This window comes from Haplochromis burtoni, unplaced genomic scaffold, assembly GCF_018398535.1.
Source record: "Haplochromis burtoni strain Fernald_Lab_line unplaced genomic scaffold, NCSU_Asbu1 Contig_10, whole genome shotgun sequence".
In the NCBI taxonomy this organism is placed as follows: domain Eukaryota; kingdom Metazoa; phylum Chordata; class Actinopteri; order Cichliformes; family Cichlidae; genus Haplochromis; species Haplochromis burtoni.
In genome coordinates this window covers 4,568,342-4,591,227 of record NW_024582371.1, presented here as the reverse complement: position 1 = coordinate 4,591,227, position 22,886 = coordinate 4,568,342, and the positions used below count along the sequence as shown (strand labels likewise).

General features: G+C 37.1%; 2 protein-coding genes across 6 annotated transcripts; both read left to right on the top strand.

The window, feature by feature from the left end:
- Positions 1-3,670: 3,670 nt before the first annotated feature.
- Positions 3,671-11,800, top strand: LOC106632320 (T-cell surface antigen CD2-like). Of its 5 annotated transcripts, none has more exons than XM_042213396.1 (6): positions 3,671-4,793; positions 5,224-5,326; positions 8,146-8,466; positions 9,028-9,285; positions 9,374-9,499; positions 9,610-11,799. In XM_042213396.1, exons 2-6 carry the CDS (start codon positions 5,278-5,280, stop codon positions 9,801-9,803), a joined length of 948 nt encoding a protein of 315 aa, XP_042069330.1. In that variant the 5' UTR covers positions 3,671-4,793; positions 5,224-5,277; the 3' UTR covers positions 9,804-11,799. The 5 variants fall into 5 exon arrangements, with proteins under 5 accessions (XP_042069330.1, XP_042069323.1, XP_042069329.1 ...); XM_042213389.1 differs by lacking the exon at positions 3,671-4,793 and adding an exon at positions 4,802-4,900; XM_042213395.1 differs by lacking the exon at positions 3,671-4,793 and adding an exon at positions 4,823-4,904.
- Positions 11,801-15,653: 3,853 nt separating this feature from the next.
- LOC102292446 lies at positions 15,654-22,806 on the top strand. Its single transcript, XM_005921122.3, has 6 exons — positions 15,654-15,862; positions 19,391-19,705; positions 19,869-20,126; positions 20,235-20,384; positions 20,513-20,626; positions 20,982-22,806. The coding sequence occupies exons 1-6, from the start codon at positions 15,814-15,816 to the stop codon at positions 21,155-21,157; spliced, it is 1,062 nt and encodes a 353-aa protein (XP_005921184.1). The 5' UTR covers positions 15,654-15,813; the 3' UTR covers positions 21,158-22,806.
- The last annotated feature ends 80 nt before the right edge of the window (positions 22,807-22,886 follow it).

The following is a 22,886-nucleotide window of genomic DNA, read 5'->3' as shown; positions in this document are numbered from 1 at the left end:
ACCTGATGAATGTAAAAACAAAGACTTACGTGATTTTTTTTTTTTTTTTTTTTTTTACCTGATTTTTGTTTCTGAGAAAAATAAGATCCACATATGAAGACATTTGCTTTAAATTTCGATAGAACAGTGGCTGAATAATATCCTCGTGAGTGGATATCAGACCCTTATAGAGCAAAATTTAGAATTTTGGTCTAGATAACTCAAAATGTGATGTCCACATATGTGTACGCTAGGTCCTAGGAGGTTAAATGTCACTTGGAACGAAGCACTATGATAGCTGCCCACTGTTTCTATCCGGTCTTTAAGTCTGACGTCATCAGCTGTGTCTGGGCCCAAACCCTGTTGCAGGTCCATAAGTCAAACGATACACTCGGCATCACTGAGAGTTAAAAACTTCTAAATTCTTTCATCTGTAATTTCTATTGGTTTACAGAGGTGTCACTGTTGCTTATGACCTTTATATTCAGTAAAACTCTGTTACTTAACATGTTACAAACATGTTACAAAGCATCACATTTCTTTTATGTAGTTATGAGTAGTTTCAAAAGAGAGGATAGGGTGGACCATTACTAGATGAAAGGTGAATAATCATGAATTTGAGAGCCTATTATGCCATCTCTTAGGAGATGTTTTTTTTTCTCAGTGTCTGGCCTCCTGATAAGTTGCCATTGCTGAGTTATACTTTTTGAAGATCAACTTTCTTTACCATAAATATGCACATGTCAGGAGATCACTGGCTATCTCTCACAGTCTTGACGGATGCTCAATCATCCTGTTCATTCATCCAAGTGACTTCTTCAGTCTCAGCTGACTGAAGGTTTCCCCAATCTTATAAGCAGTACATTTGCATAATGACTGATGCCAGCCAACTGAAGGAACAATGAGCTGGGAGGTCAGTTCCTTCATCATATTATGCAAATTATCATGACCATTGATTAACAACCACTGATCAAAGCCCACTGATCAAAGACCACTGATCAATGGCCATGAGTACCTCCCAGCCCTTTGTTCCTTCAGTGGGCTGGTATCAGTCATTATGCAAATGTACTGCTTATAAGATTGGGGAAACCTTCAGTCAGCTGAGACTGAAGAAGTCACTTGGATGAGTGACAAAACATTTCTCCCACTGAAAACGCTACGTCCAGATGAACAGAATCAACTTTTGGAGGCTATCTCTCATATCCACATTTTTTCACTCTTACAGATTCCTGGAAGATTTTGTTCGGATTTTGAACATGTCCTGTCTACAGTGTATGTTCAAAATTGCATTTATTATCACTGTCATAATGCTCGTGGCCTATCTTTTCAACATGTACTTTCTCTATATCATGAGAATGTTTTGACACATGACAGGATAGTATTTAACTTTGTAAAAGGTTTAACCACAGATATAACCACAGATGGTAAGTTTTTGACTTTCTGAAAGAAAGTGCGTGTGTTTTTAATGACTTCTTAATTCATTACTAACCATTGTGCTGGACATTTTTTAATGTGCATGTTTTTCATAATACAAAGTATTATGTAGAGATTGTTTTAGCATGTACATGTTCTTTGAGTAAAAAAAAAATGACTGTAGATTTAATATGATTTTTTTTTCTTTTTTACTCAGTCTCTTTAGTTCATAATCTTGAGATTCTTGAGCCATCTCCTCAGTAGGTCTGATCCATCTGTGTTATTTGTTTTTCTGCTTGATATTCTCCAAGCTGCTATTTTTCACTTTAATCATTTACCGACTCTTTTTTCTTCTCTGCAGAGAATGAAGATGGCCAAGTCTACACTGGTGTTGTGGCGGGTGAAGTAAGGAGAGAAAATAGCAGAGCTGGAGTTAATCAAGTCTTCCTCAACCAACAGGAGATGGTTTTCTTTATGCTACCATCCAAAAAACATATGGTGATTTAGGTTAGGGGTGGGTTTCAATAATCGATTTTCCAATTAAAATTGATTTTAGCTTTAAGAATGTCATATCATTCATTAAAATTCTGTATCGATTTTTAATCTATTTTGCCAGAAATGCCAGAATCTCAGGTTAAACTCACAAAACTATTTTCAACAACCACCAAACAGCTAAAACAGTAAAGAGAGCAGGTAAACGGATTCGCACAAAGAGTAAACACAAAGCGTGGACCCGACAGATCAGAATCTGTGAGATGTCGGCTTTCTTCTTATGCAGACACGCCATTGGGGCTTTTATCAATGACCAAAAAACACATTGGTCATTGATAAAAGATCCAAATGCCCACAGCTGACTCTTCAGTCACAGAGGAAGAGAATACATTGTGTTAAAAGTTTGTGACTTCTTTGATATCTGCACAATAAATTTTACATTCAAAAAAAAGATTCCCTAACTTGTTTAAATACAGTTGTGGCATGGCGTGGTCTGCGGTGCCAGTGCAGGGAAGGCGGACGCACCTGAATGGCATCCACAATCACCCTTCACCAGTTTAAAGTCTGTGTTCTAATGTTGGGCTGGCAGCTGTAGAGCTGCAGCCGTGTGTTTGTGACAGCAACCATGAGAGTGTCAATAAAGTATGTTGAAAAGCATGTTCATGTACATATTATCGGGTCTGCTGTGGTACGTTTACCACAGTTCAGTTCAAATTTATGTAACATTAAATCAAAAATCTCTATGCAATCTCTAGGCAGTGGTTCTTGGGCATATGAATGACACAGGGTGTTATGAGGAGAAATGCAGAAGGACAGATGTTCATGGATTTTCCTAGAAGGTTGAAACTGGTTGTGATGAACATTTCCTTTAAGAAAAAGTTAAATTTTTGAGCTAAACCTCTGTGAACCTAATATTATTATCTCGTAACAGAAAGTAACAGATAGCAGTATTTGTATAACAGTTTGATGGTAAAAAAAAAAAATGTGAAAAATATGAAAATATTGTTTTTCTGTATTTACTCTGTCATACATATTTGGGGAAAATTTTTTTTTTATTTTTGCAGTTTTTCTTGATTGCTTTGACCCACCTAAAGATGCTGGGTTCCCTCAGTTTTCATCATCATTATATCAGTAGTACAGAAGATACCTCTTGGAAATGTTTTAACCCACAGTTTTGCAAAACAGTTAACACGGATGTCATTCAAACAGTCCATACCTGACAGCTTTTTTCCTGAGACCTGACGATGTCCTAAAATGTACACCGTACAAAAGGTTCCACATCTGTGTTGTTCTTTACCAGCATCTATGGAGGAGGTCTAAGGCAGATGAGAGTGAGTATCAAAAGTGGTGATTTCTATTGCTGTAACAGATTTTATTTTGGTTTACATGTATTTTCTGTAATATTTCATGTATTTCAGTTTTTGGGCATTCTCATATTCAAGTGAGAAGTGCATCAACATAGTAACAAATATATATATTAATAAAATATATTTCTACACATTAACCATGTGCAGAAACAACAGTAGTGTGTGAAAACAATGAGAATGACTAATGTGTTACTGATTTCTGAACTGCATTAAGAGTGGTGAGAATTGTGTTTCTGCTGTGAGAATTGTGCAAATGTAATTGATAATATGTATGTAATATCAATTTAGTTAAGCTGTTATGTTTTGTCAGGGATCATGTTTATGAAATAAAGCAAGGCAAATAAGGTGGCCAGTAAAGAAGTCCAAAGCTGCATAATTTTTAATCACTAGAGGGCACCATTATGTAAGAATTACTGAGCTGACAGTGTTTCCATTGTTCAGGTTTTAAAATCAAATGTTACATTTCAAACCCAGTTTGGCTTAACTATGTTTTTGTTGAGTGCAGGTAGGGTGGAGTGTGTGGAGATGAATTTCAGGTGTGACAGAAGGCTAGCAAAAAGAGCAAAAGTGAAGGTTTGCAAGATTGTAGTGAGACATGCTATGATTTACAGTTAGGATCTGGATGTTAAGATCTTCAATGGGAGTAACCCGAACGTACAAAACTCAAAATAAGTATCAGAGGGAACAGCTCAGGTTGAGGATTTAGGAGACAAAGTTAGAGAAGCAAGTCTAAGAGGGTTTAGACATGTGGTGAGGTTTTTAAATACTGGAGAGGTGTAATCGAGGGTGCTGAATATCGAGCTGTCAGGCAGCAGGAAAAGAGGAAGCCTGCAGGAGTAGATAATCTACCGGGGAGCAAACAAAGGAAGACGGAAAAGCTGTGGTTTTCCTGATCTGCCCAGGCAACTAATATATAATATCAGAGATTATATTTCAATCTCCACACACATATTCTGCTTTGGATTTCTTCTTTCAGCATCTATTTTCTTCAAAATACTGTATGATATACAGATGTAATAGTTTGAACGCACCCACATTGCCTAAACTATTTTTATTAAAAATCAAAGGCAAAAAAATAAAACATCAAAAAGCATTGTGTGTCCTGTGCTCATCAGTCTACATTTTAAACATAGACATAAACATAGAGCAGGAGCACAATATAACCAAGAAGAGTTATTGAGAGGCTCTGTGTAATAAAAGCTACATGCATATTTGTGGTTTGAATGGTGACACTTTTTTTGTGTTTCACTTCTTTCTGTGTGATGGTAACAGTTGCTGTGCAATGACATTGATGTCTCCTTTTATGGCGAAACCTAACATGAGACCTTGACACACAGAAATTTGGTACATTTCAAAACCACTGAAAAACACAACAATCATTAATGCCTGTGAAAGTGTTTCAAGGTTTGACAGGTAAAAATAATTGACTGTTTTTCATTAAATTGGTAGGCAGCTTCTTTCTTTTGTCTCTCTTTGCAGCTCTATTGTAGTCACATCCTGCCTGGTCAGTGTTCACACGTTCTTCCACCAACAGGAAACATGGTCAGTGTAGGTTGTGCCTTTTTACATCTTGGTAAAATAGAAGAGTTTGTCTGAAAGCTGCCTGCTGAATAGGCTGAATGGAGAAGAAAAACAGAAGCTGTGTTTGTGTAGGTGATGCTGATACCATATTATTATTTTATATTACTGATGATGCTATTATTGCATCATATCTGTGGTGAGCTGTATTTAATTGTTTGAAATATGCAGCAGCTGGGGTAATAAGTGTTGTCACTGAATCGATGATAATATTATCTTTAGTGTTCTGCAGCTTAAAGGTTGAGCTACACTTACGATAAATTTATACAAAAATAAAATTCATTATAAGTTTTCCTTGGATTTAAAGTTGCCTGGATATTAAATGAAAGCTCTCTTTGCTACAATCTCCACTGATGTTTGTGGATGATTACTATTTACACTTATCACATGTAAGGAATCACTCGGACAGCTGAAAACTGTACCAGCACGCATTGAACAGTGAGAAAAGATGGAAGCTGTGCTTGGATTGATGATTGTTCTACTGGGAGTTGCTCAGGGTGAGTTTTTCAGCTTATGAGATGCAACACTTTTATAATGTAAAAATCTTATATATCAACAGTGTGTTTTGAAGCCATGGCATGTGTTAGTACATTTGACTACTTGAAAACAGCCAAAGGATCTCTTGTCTTTTATTTGTTTATAAGTTCAGCTTATTTACAGTATGCACTTAAGGTAAAAACAAGCAGTGCTGAGTTATAGTCATGTTGGCAAATACAGATTTCCAACATGACTAATGTGTTCATCAGTTACAGTAGCGGTATGATGCAGTAGTGTTGAGTGATATATTTTTTAAAGTTTTTAACTGGAAAAAATATAGCTGCAGATAAATGGAGAAATTCTTTACTTTGTGCATTAATTTTTAGAATTTAGGCAGTTTTTGTTCATCCTTGCTGCACAAAACCAACTTCTTCTTCAACTTCTTCTTCTTGTAGTTTTTGTGGTTGAAATGGAATTACCTCATAATGGAATCTTTTTACCTATTTTCTTTTTCCCACATCTAAGGATGTTTACTTTTCCAACTAAATGTTAAAACTTTAAATTAAAATTTCGTAAGGTACAAAAAGTAGCTTGGTTTATTCAAAATTTTATTGCCATGATTTCGTAATTGTAGTTGTCAAAAGTGACATATTATACACTGTTTACTTACCAAATTGCTTTAGTAGTACTCTATTTTCTGCACTATAAGGCACATTTATAATGCTTACATTTTCTCAAAAATCAGCAGTGCGCTTTATAATCCGGTGCGCCTTATGTATGAATTCTGGTTGTGCTTACTGACCTCGAACCAATTTTATGTGATAAACCGTTCTCAAAAATCTGTCAAAAAGATTTTTAGTACGACTTTGGTAAGCTACGAAGCCGCACTGCTGTCGGAGCATTATGGATAACATAGTCAGGAGTCTCACGGAGTCTGTTCAGGTCCTAAAGATAAATGAACACTGGGCCATCACTGGGAGTTAAAAACCTTCTAAATGCTTTCATCTTTAATATAATGATCAGCATTGCTGCTTTACCAGGTGTAACAATTAAGTTAAAAATCGAGGCATCCATGAAAACAGAATTTATTAAATTTAATGGAGTTAGAAGTTAGCAGGGAGTTAGCTCACTAGTTTCCACCTAAACAGGATATACCATGTTCTGACTGAAAGATTTCGTAAACAAATTAAGACGTACAGCTCTGCTATCACTTCCAACATAAATGAAGAGAGAAACTAAACAGCAGTGACATTTGTAATGTACAGAGATGGGCAGTAACTTCCAGTCAGAGAATGTTGCATATAATTAAATTTTTGCTAGATGCATAAAGTTAAAAGATTAAAACGAATAAAACAAGTTTTAAAAAGAGACTTTTCCATTTGGTTACATTTTGTATGATGGATTATGTAGAAAAAGTAGAATTGGGCTGAAAGATCTATCGCTTTATCACCTATTCAGGTTGTAAATTGTGTTTTTAAAAAGTAACTAAGTAATTAATTACTTCCCAAAAAAAGGAATCAGTAAAGTAATGGGATTACTTTTGGGGGGAAGTAATCAGTAATTAGCTACTGATTACTTTTTTCAAGTAACTTGACCAACACTGGTAATGTACACTATATAAATGGTGTATATAGACAAAGGCATCTCTTAATATTTGAATTCAGGTGTTTTCAGTTACATTGCCGCAGGCATATTAAATCAAGCACCATGCAGCCTACTTTTACAAACATTTGTGAAATAATGGAAAGCTTTAAAGGACTCCATGAATTGATCAAATAATGAAATAATACAATAAATCAAAATTCAAAGTATAAAACCAGGGACAAAAATTTTATAAAAAATAAAATGAATTGCAAATAGCAGTAGTAAAAAGACGAAACATGAACATAGCTATCAAGTTGAAGCCTTCAATTTGACACTATTATAAACTCATATTGTGTTTGTCTCATATGATTCTAATTACAGATGTAGGCCTGTCACTGGTATTATTACATAGAGTAATGATGTGAAACCTTTCAAGTATAAAACTAGGGACTGCTCTCACTTCCAACATAGGTGAAAACAGAAAACTAAACAGCAGTGACTTTTGTAGGGTTACTAAAGTTGGGCTGGTTGGTATATAATGATTTGCTACATGATCGCTAGTGACACAGCTATGTTAGCACAACATAAACACAGTGAAGCTAGAGGATGAATGCTAACTTTTTTCCACTCAATAAAAGTTAATGTAAGGGTTCCCGATGGTATTCGGACAAATGCAATCGCATGGCAGGATGCTATAAACAGACCAAACTTCAGTCAGGAGAACAACTGAGATAACCCATCCACAATAAAGGTTAGTCATTAATATACTGCAACAACACAGGAATAGAGCAGCTGAAAGAAGATTCAACATTCATGAATCAATGGTACGGAAATGGAAGAAGCAAGAAGAATGAGTTGAGCAAAATTGACTTATCTGATGCTTATCTGCCTTATGTAGGAAAACAGACCCGTTCAGGGACAGTGCACCTTATAATCCAGTGTGCCTTATGATCTGAAAATATGGTATATTTAGTTGTTAAGATATCTCTAAATTTTGGTCTTTACTACTGTAACGTTGCAAGTTTGTTGCAAAGTTTGTAGTGACCATGTTTGCAGTGACCGTGTACTGGTGCCTCTATTACCTGTGACATATAAGACACAATGCCAGGTATAATACCTTGTTTTTACACGTTATAACCAATTAACCCACTGTGAGTGAAATATTCAGAATTATTTTTTAATTGCTTCAGTGCTGCTTAATATCTTTTTTTTTTTGTTGTTGTTTTTTTCACAAAAATATTTTTTGAATTTGCAGGTGTGGAAACTTACTGTGATGGCAGACAGGATGGAGCTCAGTGTTATGGAGCTTTGGGAGGAACTGTGGACATCCAGCTGATGGACAGCACCTCAGAAATATCTAGATACCACTTGTTAAAGGATTCATTAAAAATATTGGATGTGAAACACAATAAGAGTTTTCATGATACCACAGAGAACAAATTTCTATTTTTTCCTAGTAATGGAACATTTAGGATCAGTAGCCTAAACAGGAATGAGCATGGTAATTATACCCTTCAAACATTTGATTCAGATGGAAGAAAATCAGATGAGTGGACTTTCAAGTTGATCTTTCAAGGTAATTTTTTCCATTTCAAGAAATGACTACAATTATTATATATAGTGCTTAACAAATGTATAAAAACATCAAACATTTTAAACTTTATAGATAAATGCTTTATAGTGTTTAAAATATAATTTGGATTAAAGGGCTAATAAATATTGGTGCATGAAAAATCATAGAAACATAAAAAATATATTTGCTAATCATCAATAATGTTTATTTAAGGCAGGTGTGGTATAAACGTTGCATTAGATGGTAGCCTAATAAATGTGTTAAGCCCTGTAAATGTAACATTATTTTGGGTAATCTACATAACATATCATCTTATATAATATATCTCATATTCTGTGTGGTATAGATGGTCCTTTACTTTACAACATAAACAGCGTGAGGCAACTGTTGTTGTGATTTGTTGCTATTAATAAAATTAGATTAGATTAGACTGAATTTGAATATTTAATTGAAAATTCTAAATTTAACTGTATTTTGTGGCTACAATTCTCTTCCTTATATACTATTAAGAATGAACAGTTCTGACATATAATATCAAAAGTCATCTGTGTGTGTTTCTCTCAGCTCCTGTGTCCTCTGTCCTGCTGCTCTCTGAGTGTCTGTCCCAGGGAGAGATGAGGGTGTCCTGCTCCTCTCAGGGAGGGGACAGTCCTCAGTACAGCTGGACTCTGGATGGACGCACACTGACAGATGCTGAGCTCCTTTCTGGAAATAATAAGAGTAACAACATTATTCTGAAACAGCACGTCTCAGGACATCTGGTCTGCTCAGTGAGAAATCATGTCAATAGTGTCTCCAAAGAACAAAGGATATGCACTTGTGGTGAGTAAGAACATGATGCAAAAATATCTTAAGAGTTATGAGTTTTACATTTGTTATAAATTATTGAAACAGCAAATGAATTCCTCAGGATTCATATTCATTAACTGCACTTTATCTGATGGGACACACATTACAAAGTGGGTGCTTGCAACCAAAAATACCCTGTGTATTAAACCAACAATGGGCCCTATAAAAGTCTCTGACACTCCTCTAGGTAAGGAATCAATCCTCTAGTAGTATCACTTACTCCAATGGTAACTCAGTTATACATAAGTGAACCTGGTCAAAGCTCTAATTTAATGTGATATTTGTGTCTCTGAACAGATAACTCCTTACTTTTATGTGGTTTGAGAGCAGTGATGGGAATTCTCTTATTAATTGGGATTTTCATCTACTTTGCTTGGAAGAAAAAGAAAACTTTAAAAGCTGAAGTCTCTGCTGTCCCACAAACGATGGACTATCCAGACAACTCTGTTCTGATGGTTGAAATGAGAAGTTCTACTTCTTGCAATGTGTAGTGTCAACTTTGATCTACTGACATTTCACATCTCTGTGCGTGTGAAAATAACACTTAGATGACACGTATCTCTTGTTTTTATTCACTAATCATGTTTTACATTTACACAGCTTACACTGAATTGCAATGAGAAGGTCTGAGTATCTTATGCATTTGTATTCTGTGGAAACTAATATAACAAATGTTGTAACTGTAAGTAGAGTAGTCTTTTAATCTGAGACATTTTTTGGCCTAAAATCAAATACATATTACATAACTGCAAATAGAAATAATCAACCCACCAGAAACTACTGTTTGTACTAAACTGAATTTAAACACTGTTGCAACTGGTTGAAATCAACAGCACTGATTCATACTGTGTACTTTTCTTTTCTTATTGCTACACTGTAACAATATATTTGCAGGACAGGTTTATTTATTGCTGCGTTTTCTTGCTTACCTTGTGTATCTGTCTGGTTCTGCCTTTTCTGTGTTTCCTTACCTTTCTGTCTTTGTGTCAAGCTCATATGTCATAGTCTAGGTATTAATGTTAGTCATTTCCTGTTTTAATTTGCCATCCCTTGTGCTTTGTGTTCTGTTTTGTTTCTCTTATTTCATTAGCCTGGGATAAGTGTCTGTACTCCCACCTCTTGCCTGTTCCCTCATCTTCCTATATGTTCATGTATGGCCTCAGTCTCATTTAGTTTCATGTTCTGTTCTTCCTCTAGACAGTGTGCCTCTTGCTGTGTGTTCTGCTGTTCATGTGTCCTACCAAGTAAACCTAGTTCATTAGTTCCTGTTTCCACCTTGATTGAATTATTTTCTATTCTGTATTTTAGTTTTTGTTCATTTAGCAATAAAGCTGTTTTGAGTTTAACTTCTGTCTTTGCGTCCTAACCTTCCTGCTACACAGCCAGTGACATGTGACACAGGAAGCATGATGTTTAGAGTGTGAAACAATAGCACAGTGTGACTGTCCATATCTTATCAAGATGTACAGTTTCAGAGCTTCTGCTTATAAGCAGATCTGTCCACTTGATTAGCCAAGTTTTGTTAAAATCAACCAGCAATTGTTGAAATTGTAAACAAAACATCTCAAAACCTTTGTTTTTAAATGGATACATGGACTGATACTGTGATGAGGTCAGAAACTGCAATAGATTTCAAACTTGTAGATGACTACTGTAAAACTGTTAACTATTAAATAGGTCAGTCCAAGAAAGCATTGATGATAAAGAGTATTCTTATTGTTACAGCAAGTGTAAAATACCCTAAAAAACCTTTTATTGTCAAGAGCTGTTTATTTTGGGTTCCTCTAATACATTTAGGGCCTTTGAGGTATAGTGCAATAAAAACTACATTCAATAAAATCACTTTAAACAGAATATGGTCAGACAAAGCTTTAAATGGCCAAAAAAAAACCCCAAAGAAAGCAGCATTATTTATATGTGTCAATGGAGGGAGCCATTATGTGAGATATTTACAATAGTTGTCTTGGTGTTATGCCTCCAATGTTCAGGTCTTAAAATGAAACGAGAAGCACTCAGAGTGTGCAAACCTCTACTAAGGCATTTACTTTGAAAGGAATAGCATTGTACTCAATTTGTTTACATTTATTCCTTTAAATGTTTTTGAAAAGTTTGTAGTACAATAAAATGGAATAGAGTAGACCTTTATTGTCATTGTACATGTACAACCTAATTGCGGGTGCCCCACGCCACCTGTACAGGAATAAAATGAAGATAAGATGAAGAGAACGTGGTAATGGAGGATTTTTAGTGACTTATCAACCACAGCACATTCACCATTGGAGGTTTCACAAGCAACAAGCTGAGTAATGAGAAACCTAAGCCAACTCCACCCTTTCTTGCATAGCCTAGGTGTGGGGGGTCTGGGTGGAGGCACAGGAGAGACACATAGCTACTCTCAGCTCATGCTTGAAGGTGACAGTTTGTGGCAATAATGTTCACTCTGTTGGGTTGTCAGGACAAGTGCACAGCAAAATCTCCAGAGTTAAATTAACACTAGAGAGTGTCTATATGGGTCCACACCTCTGAGTGTTAAATACAACACTGTTGAGTGTTAAATTAACACTTTTGACAGTGTTATATGTTTAAAAGTAACCTAGTCAGTTTTGAAGATTAACAATGGCTAACACTGAGCAGTGCTGATTTTCTAACACTGGAATATTTCTAACATTTTGAGTTATTACTTTTAAAATATTGTAACTCAGTTACTAACTCAGTTACTTTTTTGAAGAAGTAACTAGTAACTAATGCCACAACAACCATGCCATGTTCACAGCCACAAAATCAGCTTTCTTCCGTATTTGAATGCTCAGTTTGAACTTCAGCAGGTAATCGTGATCATGTCTACTGTCGTGTTGGTTGGTTAGATTTGTGTTAACTGGAAGAAACCAGCAGAATAAGGCTTAGAGAGGGGTGGCCATCTGCCGCAACCAGTTGAGGGCGAGCAGATGAAGACAGGACAAAAACACACTGTAGAAGAGAGCCAGAGATATTAAATATTAAAAGTACTTTTGAGAATTGGGTTTCTCTGACATACATCTTGCCTGGTCTGAGTTCACACATTTTTATTTGAAGCCGGTCACCAACAGGAAACCAATTGTGCCTCTGTGCACACAGTGTGCAAAGAGGCCTGCTTGCATTTATCCTGTGCTGTTTGCATCTTGGTAAAGTAGAGGAGTTTATCTGAAAGCTGCTGGCTAAGTTGACAGTACAGTCACTGAGTAGCTTTTAATAACATCCTTTGTGTTAAGTTCTGCAACTTAAAGCTTCACCTATGCTTGTAAAACTTTACACAAAAAATAATTCATTGTAATTCTTGGTACATTTTGATGTACCACTGACTGTAACTATAATTGTGGCTGATGTAGCTGCTGTATGATGAGACTAATTAATATTTATACTTTGACAGCTACTGAATGTGTCAATAGACTCTGTGAGAAGCAAAGTTGGGTGATTTTGACACCATCTATTGATATCATGTTACTGTAATCACATTGCAATTTTCATTACACTGTTATGACCCCTCATTTGTCTGTGAAGTCTAGGGGGCACAAGGGTGTAACACACAAGGGCAACAGCACAAGCCATACATAAGCCCATAAACGATGAGTCAAAGATTTATTTTACAATTTTACAAACAACTATTTACAATTAACTTAAGTAGGAGGAGAAAAGGAAGCAAATTCATCTTCAGGGTCTCCAAGGACAAAACAACAAACAAAAAATCCTCCTGGAAAGAAACGAACACACTAAACTCTAAAGTGAAACAAAAAAACACAAACAAAGAAAAACAAAACAGCAGAAAAGGTTGCATGAATAAAAATAGTGAAGGAACCATCACTATCTACTGGCACGGATATCAGTGAAACTGAGACAGGGAAAGTGGATTCAGAAGGTTTGTCTTTTAGATGGGGATTTTGGGGGATCTTCCCTAAAGTCACTGAACAGTTTCAGCATGTTAGTATAACACAGGCGTGTCTGCTTCCACCGTGCAGGTGTGTGGAGAGTCTGGTGTAATTTATGCTGCTTTTAACTTAACCCTGACCTCCAAATTTTGCTGAAAACAACTGTGTGTGGGTACCAACACAAGCACTTGTCAGCAGGTTGAAAAAAAAAAACACTGAACAGTTTTCCTATCATATAGCGTTTTCATGTTACTTTGAGAAAAGAAGAGGCTCGGAACTGTGTGACAACATCAAGGACAAACACTTTTAGCAGCCCTCACACATTATGTCCAAACAGCAGCTCAGCAGGGATAAAACTGAGAGATATCTGCTTAGCCTTGTGAGCAGCAAACAGCAGGAAAGCAAGACCTTTACCCCAGGGTCTCTCAGTCTCAAGGCAGTATTTGTGCATCATGATCTTTAAAGTTTGATGCCAGATGTTTGTTTGAGGCTAGAGATTTTATTTTCGAAATACCTAAAGATTGCAGATCCACACAATCAACAATTACACACTCTAAAGACTCACCAACTGCAGAATGATAGGAACAGGTTGCACAAAGTGGTCACACTTACCAGCAATTTGACAAGTGCTACAGGTTTAGCTACATCAGTTTTAAGACCCAGCCAGGAAAAATGTTCCCAGCACTCCGCCAATGATGGAGGATGCGGTCATGTTTTTTTAACTTCTAAATGATCAGACTGTGAATGTTCATGGGCTAGCTGCAACACACCTTGGCTGCACCCCTTGGGAACTACCATCTGCCATACCACACCCTAGTCCTCATCTTGATTTTCCTGCTTTAACTTAGGCCCATTTGTGCATAAACAGGTCATCTTTCAAGAAGATGCCTTTTTTCTCACTTGTTGTTTCTGTTACTTCTATAAAATATTTAGCAAGTGTAGCATCAGCTTTCTTGGCTTTCCTCGGGAATCCATTGACATAAGTAATTAATGGAAGACTTACAGATGTAGCATTAACTGTGTTCTGATCACAGGCTGTGGACTCTGAAGGGCTGACTGGGGATAATTTATCCTCTGTCAGGTAAAGAGAGAAGCCCTTAACTTTTCTCTGACAGTGTTAGTGAGCTCACTGGGTGTTTATAATTTTAGAGATAACTTAGATAACTGCTTGAAGAAAGCGTGAATAAATTAGTGCACTAATTGTGGTCTACCAAGTGATGCACAGCACTTCAGAAATATCTAGACACCAAATAAATACATTTGCTCTAAGTTTGCTCTAAGTTTTTTTCACTTTTTTTCCAACATGAGAAACTTAAGTTAGCTTGAGAACAGGAACATTACAGTGAAAAAGCATGCTTAGAAAAGTGTGAATAGCACAGTGTGGCTGCACATATTTATCACACTTGTAAAATGTGTATTTCATTAGCTGTAGACAGGGGTGTCAAACTCAAATACACAGTGGGCCAAAATTCAAAACTGGAACAAAGTCGCGGGCTAACGTTAATATTTATTGAAATATATTTATTCCTCCAGATATAAGAATGAATCTTTTCTTATGGACTCAAACACATTTTGCTAAAAACTGAATATGGAACAAGCAAAAAACTAAAAAAAAACCTGTATGTACCGGTATCAAATATGATATACTAGACAATAAGGGGTTCTCAGATTGATGACAGAATAATATCAATATTATTATTATCACTATGTTAACCAGTGTAAAAATGCCCAAATATAATTTAGCATGGACAGAGGGCATGGACAAAAGAAAGAAAAAAGAATCTCACATAACTAATTGTTGTCAGTGTTCATGGAAACAAAGGTGTAACTAGGCAATGAAAAGTTTGAAGCAGTATTATTATTCTGTTCCAGGAGAGAGTGCCATTATATGAAAGAACAGTTGTCATTGTGTTATTCCTCCAATGTTCAGGTTTTAAAATGAAATCATAAGAACTGAAATCCAACTTCATTGCAGTTGTTACAGTATATGGGTGACGTATTTTGGTGGATTATACGTCTTGTTAAGATTTGTACAGTTATACCTCACATGCTAAAAATCTGAAATGACCCCTTGTTAAGCTTTAAAGATGAATGAATGAACCATTATTTAATTTCAAGAATACATTTTAGAACTGTATATTTTATTCAGTAATCTTAGATTTTAAACATGGAGTTAACTGCTATACTGCACAGTGTGTGTAAACACAAAATGTGCTGGTTGACCTGTTTGTCACGGGTTAGACATGTTTTTTTGGTTTTTTTTACAGTGTTTATAAATGAATAGATTATTTTTTATGGGCCGATTTATATTTTAGGCATGCTCAAAACATCACTTAGTAATAAATAATAAATGCTTCCCCTCCCTTCCATTACACATGAATCTTTTTTCTTGAAAGCTAAAAGAGGAAGGAAAACCGACACCACTTCCTTTTATCCCCTCAGTGCATGAATATACAAGTACAACTTCAAAACCGGACGCCAACGATTTCACTCGCCTCTGAGGCTGCTTACTAACAATTTGGAGTCCGTTCAGAGCACCACACCCACCTTTGTTTTTGATGGAAAAGCTGCTGACTTGATCAACACAGGCTGAACAGACATGGAAGCTGCAGTTGGACTGTTGCTGGTGTTGCTTGGAGTCTCTCATGGTGAGTAACTTATTTTTGTCATGTCGTCTCTACTTATTAATTTCATAATCAATAATATGTTTCCAGCCATGATTAAAAAGGAGAGAGAGAGAAGAAAAGGCTATATTTAGCTAAAGATATTTTGTTCAACATATGTTGAACACAAACTATAGATCCTGTCGTACTATCGATCCAATACCAATAACAGTGCTGGTATCAATACTATTGATATTTGTGACAAAACATACTCATTTGAGTGCCCTGTTAACGAAGGCTATACCTTCATTAACAGGCCATATAGGCTATACCTACACAGCAAAATCTCCAGTGTTAAATTAACACTAGAGAGTGTCTATATGGGTCCACACCTCTGAGTGTTAAATACAACACTGTTGAGTGTTAAATTAACACTTTTGACAGTGTTATATGTTTAAAAGTAACCTAGTCAGTTTTGAAGATTAACAATGGCTAACACTGAGCAGTGCTGGTTTTCTAACACTGGAATATTTCTAACATTTTGAGTTATTTTCCAGTGTTAGAAAATCAGCACTGCTCAGTGTTAGCCATTGTTAATCTTCAAAACTGACTAGGTTACTTTTAAACATACAGTGGGGCAAAAAAGTATTTAGTCAGCCACCGATTGTGCAAGTTCCCCCACCTAAAATGATGACAGAGGTCAGTAATTTGCACCAGAGGTACACTTCAACTGTGAGAGACAGAATGTGAAAGAAAAATCCATGAATCCACATGGTAGGATTTGTAAAGAATTTATTCGTAAATCAGGGTGGAAAATAAGTATTTGGTCAATAACAAAAATACAACTCAATACTTTGTAACATAACCTTTGTTGGCAATAACAGAGGTCAAACGTTTACTATAGGTCTTTACCAGGTTTGCACACACAGTAGCTGGTATTTTGGCCCATTCCTCCATGCAGATCTTCTCGAGAGCAGTGATGTTTTGGGGCTGTCGCCGAGCAACACGGACTTTCAACTCCCGCCACAGATTTTCTATGGGGTTGAGGTCTGGAGACTGGCTAGGCCACTCCAGGACTTTCAAATGCTTCTTACGGAGCCACTCCTTTGTTGCCCGGGCGGTGTGTTTTGGATCATTGTCATGTTGGAAGACCCAGCCTCGTTTCATCTTCAAAGTTCTCACTGATGGAAGGAGGTTTTGGCTCAAAATCTCACGATACATGGCCCCATTCATTCTGTCCTTAACACGGATCAGTCGTCCTGTCCCCTTGGCAGAAAAACAGCCCCATAGCATGATGTTTCCACCCCCATGCTTCACAGTAGGTATGGTGTTCTTGGGATGCAACTCAGTATTCTTCTTCCTCCAAACACGACGAGTTGAGTTTATACCAAAAAGTTCTACTTTGGTTTCATCTGACCACATGACATTCTCCCAATCCTCTGCTGTATCATCCATGTGCTCTCTGGCAAACTTCAGACGGGCCTGGACATGCACTGGCTTCAGCAGCGGAACACGTCTGGCACTGCGGGATTTGATTCCCTGCCGTTGTAGTGTGTTACTGATGGTGACCTTTGTTACTTTGGTCCCAGCTCTCTGCAGGTCATTCACCAGGTCCCCCCGTGTGGTTCTGGGATCTTTGCTCACCGTTCTCATGATCATTTTGACCCCACGGGATGAGATCTTGCGTGGAGCCCCAGATCGAGGGAGATTATCAGTGGTCTTGTATGTCTTCCATTTTCTGATGATTGCTCCCACAGTTGATTTTTTCACACCAAGCTGCTTGCCTATTGTAGATTCACTCTTCCCAGTCTGGTGCAGGTCTACAATACTTTTCCTGGTGTCCTTCGAAAGCTCTTTGGTCTTGGCCATGGCGGAGTTTGGAGTCTGACTGTTTGAGGCTGTGGACAGGTGTCTTTTATACAGATGATGAGTTCAAACAGGTGCCATTCATACAGGTAACGAGTGGGGGACAGAAAAGCTTCTTACAGAAGACGTTACAGGTCTGTGAGAGCCAGAGATTTTCCTTGTTTGAGGTGACCAAATACTTATTTTCCACCCTGATTTACGAATAAATTCTTTACAAATCCTACCATGTGGATTCATGGATTTTTTTTTTCACATTCTGTCTCTCACAGTTGAAGTGTACCTCTGGTGCAAATTACTGACCTCTGTCATCATTTTAGGTGGGGGAACTTGCACAATCGGTGGCTGACTAAATACTTTTTTGCCCCACTGTATAACACTGTCAAAAGTGTTAATTTAACACTCAACAGTGTTGTATTTAACACTCAGAGGTGTGGACCCATATAGACACTCTCTAGTGTTAATTTAACACTGGAGATTTTGCTGTGATAGCAATAAAAATGAAGTAAGACTATGATGGTATAACAATAAGGCAACATGTTTCATCAACAAAACCCTAAAGCTACAGCAGCTAAATCATGCGAAAATGCAGTGTGAATGCCGTGTAGTGGAATCTGAAAACAGCAGAAGAAGGAGAGCCATCTGTTGAAAAAAGGTGTAGAAGCTGAACTCTGCTTTATTTGAAAGACTATACTGAAGAGTGTCAAGAAAGCAGCCCATTTTGCTGACAGGAACCACATTATCAGTGTGATCACCAGTTTTGCTTGCCGCGCTGAGCCATGTTTTAGCTCGGTGAGATGAGCAGCCGTTCTCAGACCAGGAGGCCAGGGTTCGAATCCTGCTTATGGCAACATTTTCTTCAGTTAACACTTCAACTGTTTAATCTTTTTTCCACACAAATTTCAGCTTTTTCACCTCTTTTTAGCAAAAGTTTCAGTTTTTCACTACTTTTCAGCACAAATTCCAGCTTCTTAAGCTGTTTTTAGCACAAACTTCAGCTTCTTTTCCTCTTTTCAGCAGAAAGTCTGCTGATTCACCTCTTTTCAGTACAATTTTCAGCTTTTTCACCTCTTTTCAGCACAATTTTCAGGTTCCTTATTTCTTTTTTGCTGAACATTCAGCATTTTCACCTCTTTTCAGCAGAATTTAGCTTCTTCTGCACAGTGCACATTTTTTTCCCTCTCATCATATCTTTGTTTTGGGACCAGAAATGGTTTGGCGCAGTAGGATGCGCAGCTGCTGTGAGATCTGGTGGCAAGGGTTTGAGTACTACATGGGACAGATGCTGCACATCTTCCCTGCTTGCATGTAATCTGCTTTCTTGACACTCTTCAGTGTAGTCTTTCAAATAAAGTAGAGTTCAGCTTCTATACCTGTTTTCAACAGATAGCTCTCCTTCTTCTGCTGTTTTCAGATTCCACTACACGGCATTCACACTGCATTTTCGCAGGAAGTGCAACTTTTTCTAGTTGTATAATTTGAATTTGTAATTTTCTAGTTTTAGTTTGTAGCTGTTCATCAGCACAGGGAAAATAGTGCTGCTAGCTGAACCTTAACTGTGATTCACAGACCTGTATAATGTTCATCTGTGACAGACAGTGGGCACAAAACCGTCATTTTTGGTTTAGGTAGACATTTGCAGATTTTGCCAAACTCAAATTTGTAACTTAAAAACAAACAAACCAACTGTGTATCCTTTTTTGTTTGCAGGTGTGGAAACTCACTGTGATGGCAGACGGGATGGAGCTCAGTGTTATGGACCTTTGGGAGGAACTGTGAAAATCCAGCTGATGGACAACACTTCAGAAATTAATAAATACAATTTGTTAAAAAATACATTAAAAATATTAAATGTAAGAAATAATAAGGTTACTTCTAATTCTATAAGAGTGGATCTTTTCCCCAGTAATGGAACATTTAGGATCAATAACCTGAGCAGCTCAGACAGTGGTAAATATACCCTTCAAACCTTTGACTCAGATGGAAGATCATCAGGCGGGTGGACTTTACAGTTGTTCATTCAAGGTAAATGTTGGGAAATTAAGCCATTAATAGATTTTTGGTAATCCATGTAATACATCTCACAAAATTTCAGATACATGTGTTTTTTGCGTTCCCTGTTTTTCATTCTATAATGAATGACCAAATACTATTTTAAAAAACTGATCTGTGTGTGTGTTTTTCTCAGCTCCTGTGTCCTCTGTCCTGCTGGTTTCTGAGTGTCTGTCCCAGGGAGAGATGAGGGTGTCCTGCTCCTCTGAGGGAGGGGACAGTCCTCAGTACAGCTGGACTCTGGATGGACGCACACTGACAGATGCTGAGCTCCTTTCTGTAAATAATGAGACTAACATCATCACTCTGAAACAGCACGTGTCAGGACATCTGGTCTGCTCAGTCAGTAATAATGTCAGTAATGTCTCCAAAGAGGAGAGAATATCGACCTGTGGTGAGTGAGAATATAAATAATCTGATATATATATGATAATTACTAATTCATTAATTAATACTGTAACTTTGCACATCTTTAACAAATTATGTGTTTTATTGCTCATAGGCTTTATTTTCATTAACTGTACTTCAGTCAATGGGACACAGATATCACGGTGGGTGTATAAAGCTAATAACACCCTGTGTACTCCACCAAAACAGACTTCTGTGGGTAAGGATTATGGAACTACCATCAGTGATGAGCCATGGTACATTAGTAAGTAAAAAGTAACTTCAGATCCATTGATGTAATTTTCTCCTTTGCTCATTCTCTGTCTTGATAAAAAACCAACATGTTTTCTGATTCAACCTGCTATCTGTTTGTGCCTTTTATTTTCGAAACAGGAAATTTGCCACTGATCGGTAGTGTTCTCTCAGCGCTGGTAATTTTCTTGGTTGTTGGTGTAGTAGTCATATGTGCTTGGAGGAAAAAGCAAAACAGCAAACCTACAAAAAAGGGTACACTTTATTTCATCACTTATTTTGCTCAGATTGCTTTTTTGTTTTTTAGGATATACGGAATAGTAAGCTTTTTAAATACATTTTTGATTTCTTGTCAAGAGTTTATTGATAACTCTGTCATATATCAGTTAAATATGCAGATACTGCTATCCTGCTACAATTAACACAAAAACCTGTGAAACAGCTCTGTCTAAACAAAGCAAAATCCACAAACTATAAACTCTAAAGCTCGCTAAAGAACCCATGTCATATTTTGTATGACTCATTTTATGTTATCTACTGTCTTTGTATTCCTTTAATCATTCACTTATTTTAATACTATATTTGAACCATCCCTTTTGCTACTTTGCAGAGGAAGAAGATGACCAGGAAGTCTTTGCTGATGTCAAGTTTGTCAAAAGGCAGGCAAACCAAGCTGAGAAAAAAGCTGCTGTGGAGTACGGCCAAGTAAATTCTGCAAAGCGACCTCGGAGGCCTGAACCAGCAGGAACTGATTGTGTGTATGCTAACGTCCATAAAGTCAGGTGAAGAAGTGCTCAGTGCTTTTGGACAGACAGCTCCACTGAAAGTAGCTGGAGTGAGGAGCTGATGTTAAGATGCCTAAAGGTCCTTCATTTAATGTAAATTCCCCGTATAAAATACAAACCATAGCTTATAAGGTTTAATGTATTGGACTATTTAACTGTCACTTTTGTAATATATCAGGTCATTAACACAACTATTGTTACATGACCTCTTGATTTAATTACAAACACTGAGTGTTTTCTGCATCTGTACTCTGTGGAAGCCTTTGACTAGTTCTTCACTTGGTAAAGGTTCGACCAACATGTAAATGGAAACATGATAAAGAGAAAGCATTTTAACATTTATGAAAATATGACTGTAAATAAAACGTCTTTTGTACCACACTTGTTATGTGAACAAAAATGTAGCTTTTCATATATTTTGGTTTTTGCACAGACACACTATAACAGTGTAATTGTAGAATATAAATGGGATATACCCCTGAGAGTGAGTACATAGTAGTGGTGGACAAGCAGAAGAGAAAGACTGTAGTGACAGATGTGGCTATACCAAGTGATAGAAACATCTGGAAGAAGGAACACAAGAAGCTTAAGAAATACCTAGGGGTGAGAGGGAAGCTAGAGAAGATTTGGAAGGTTAGGCCAGCAGTGGTCCCAGTGGTAATCAAAACACTTGAGGCTGTGACTCCCAAAATGGGCAAGCAGCTCAGAGATTCCATGAACAACATCCGAGATCTGTGTCCAGAAGAGCACAGTCCCAGGAACAACAAAGATCAGATCATCAAACAAATTTAAATAAAAGACAATGATAAGACAAATAAACAGAAAATGGGAGGATAAAATCCAAACCTACATAGCCCTGTGTGAAAAACTTGTGGGACATTTAGAGACCTATTAAGATCTATTAAGATGGTGGTTTATAGCAGTTGACACATCGCTGTGGGTATTAGGGTGTGGAGTCCGCTTGCCTGATATGTGTCCACTTGAACAAAAGCTTTTAGTGATATATTCACCACTAGCTGTCCTTCTCAGGTTATTGATCCTAATTATTGCATTAGTGGGACCACAAACCTGTTTCTGTGTTATAAAGTAGAACCTTATTCTTTTTTCCAGTGAGTACTTTTGATTGATCCTTTAACAGCTAGAATCTAAATATGCTGTCTAAATAAAGTGTTATCCATCACTTAAATTGCCACAGATCACCCCAAAGCTTCATAGTGCACCCTGCCTTCACAAAAGGTTTCCTCATCTGCAAATAGAAAAAGAGCAAGCATCACCATTTCGAGTTATCAGTCCCAACCAGAAGGACTCTGACCACAATTTGTAAATGTTAACCAAAAACAGAAAAAAGACATTTGGTTGCACCCATCTGTCTTAGTCCATGCTATGCAAAGGTGCTTTATGCAAGTCTGTGTCTGAAACACATTTAGGGTTCAGCTAACAACACTAAACAACAGCTAAATATTACACCTGGGAAAAAAAGTCAATTAAATTAATTCAGTTTTATTTACCTGTTTAGCTTCATGTGACGGCATCATGGCCTGCTGTGTCACCACCAATAATACAACTTACACTACTAATGAAAAAGAGACACTGTAGGGTCACTGTTCCTATCTTCAACCAACAAAAGAATATCATCTAACTAGTAATCCCCTCATACACACTCCTCCTCAGGGTCTTGTCCTGTCTTCTTTTAGGGCATGATGCAGAACAATCTGAAGGGAGTGGGGGGG

What these genes read in the sequence shown, in the direction of transcription:
- LOC106632320 (XM_042213396.1), top strand. Translation starts at nt 5,278, where the DNA reads ATGGAAGCTGTGCTTGGATTGATGATTGTTCTACTGGGAGTTGCTCAG. An exon ending in TTTCAAGTTGATCTTTCAAG is followed by an intron (nt 8,467 to 9,027) that starts GTAATTTTTTCC and finishes TGTTTCTCTCAG; the next exon opens with CTCCTGTGTCCTCTGTCCTG. An exon ending in AGTCTCTGACACTCCTCTAG is followed by an intron (nt 9,500 to 9,609) that starts GTAAGGAATCAA and finishes GTCTCTGAACAG; the next exon opens with ATAACTCCTTACTTTTATGT.
- LOC102292446 (XM_005921122.3), top strand. Translation starts at nt 15,814, where the DNA reads ATGGAAGCTGCAGTTGGACTGTTGCTGGTGTTGCTTGGAGTCTCTCAT. An exon ending in GTTGCTTGGAGTCTCTCATG is followed by an intron (nt 15,863 to 19,390) that starts GTGAGTAACTTA and finishes TTTTGTTTGCAG; the next exon opens with GTGTGGAAACTCACTGTGAT. An exon ending in TGATGAGCCATGGTACATTA is followed by an intron (nt 20,385 to 20,512) that starts GTAAGTAAAAAG and finishes TTTTCGAAACAG; the next exon opens with GAAATTTGCCACTGATCGGT.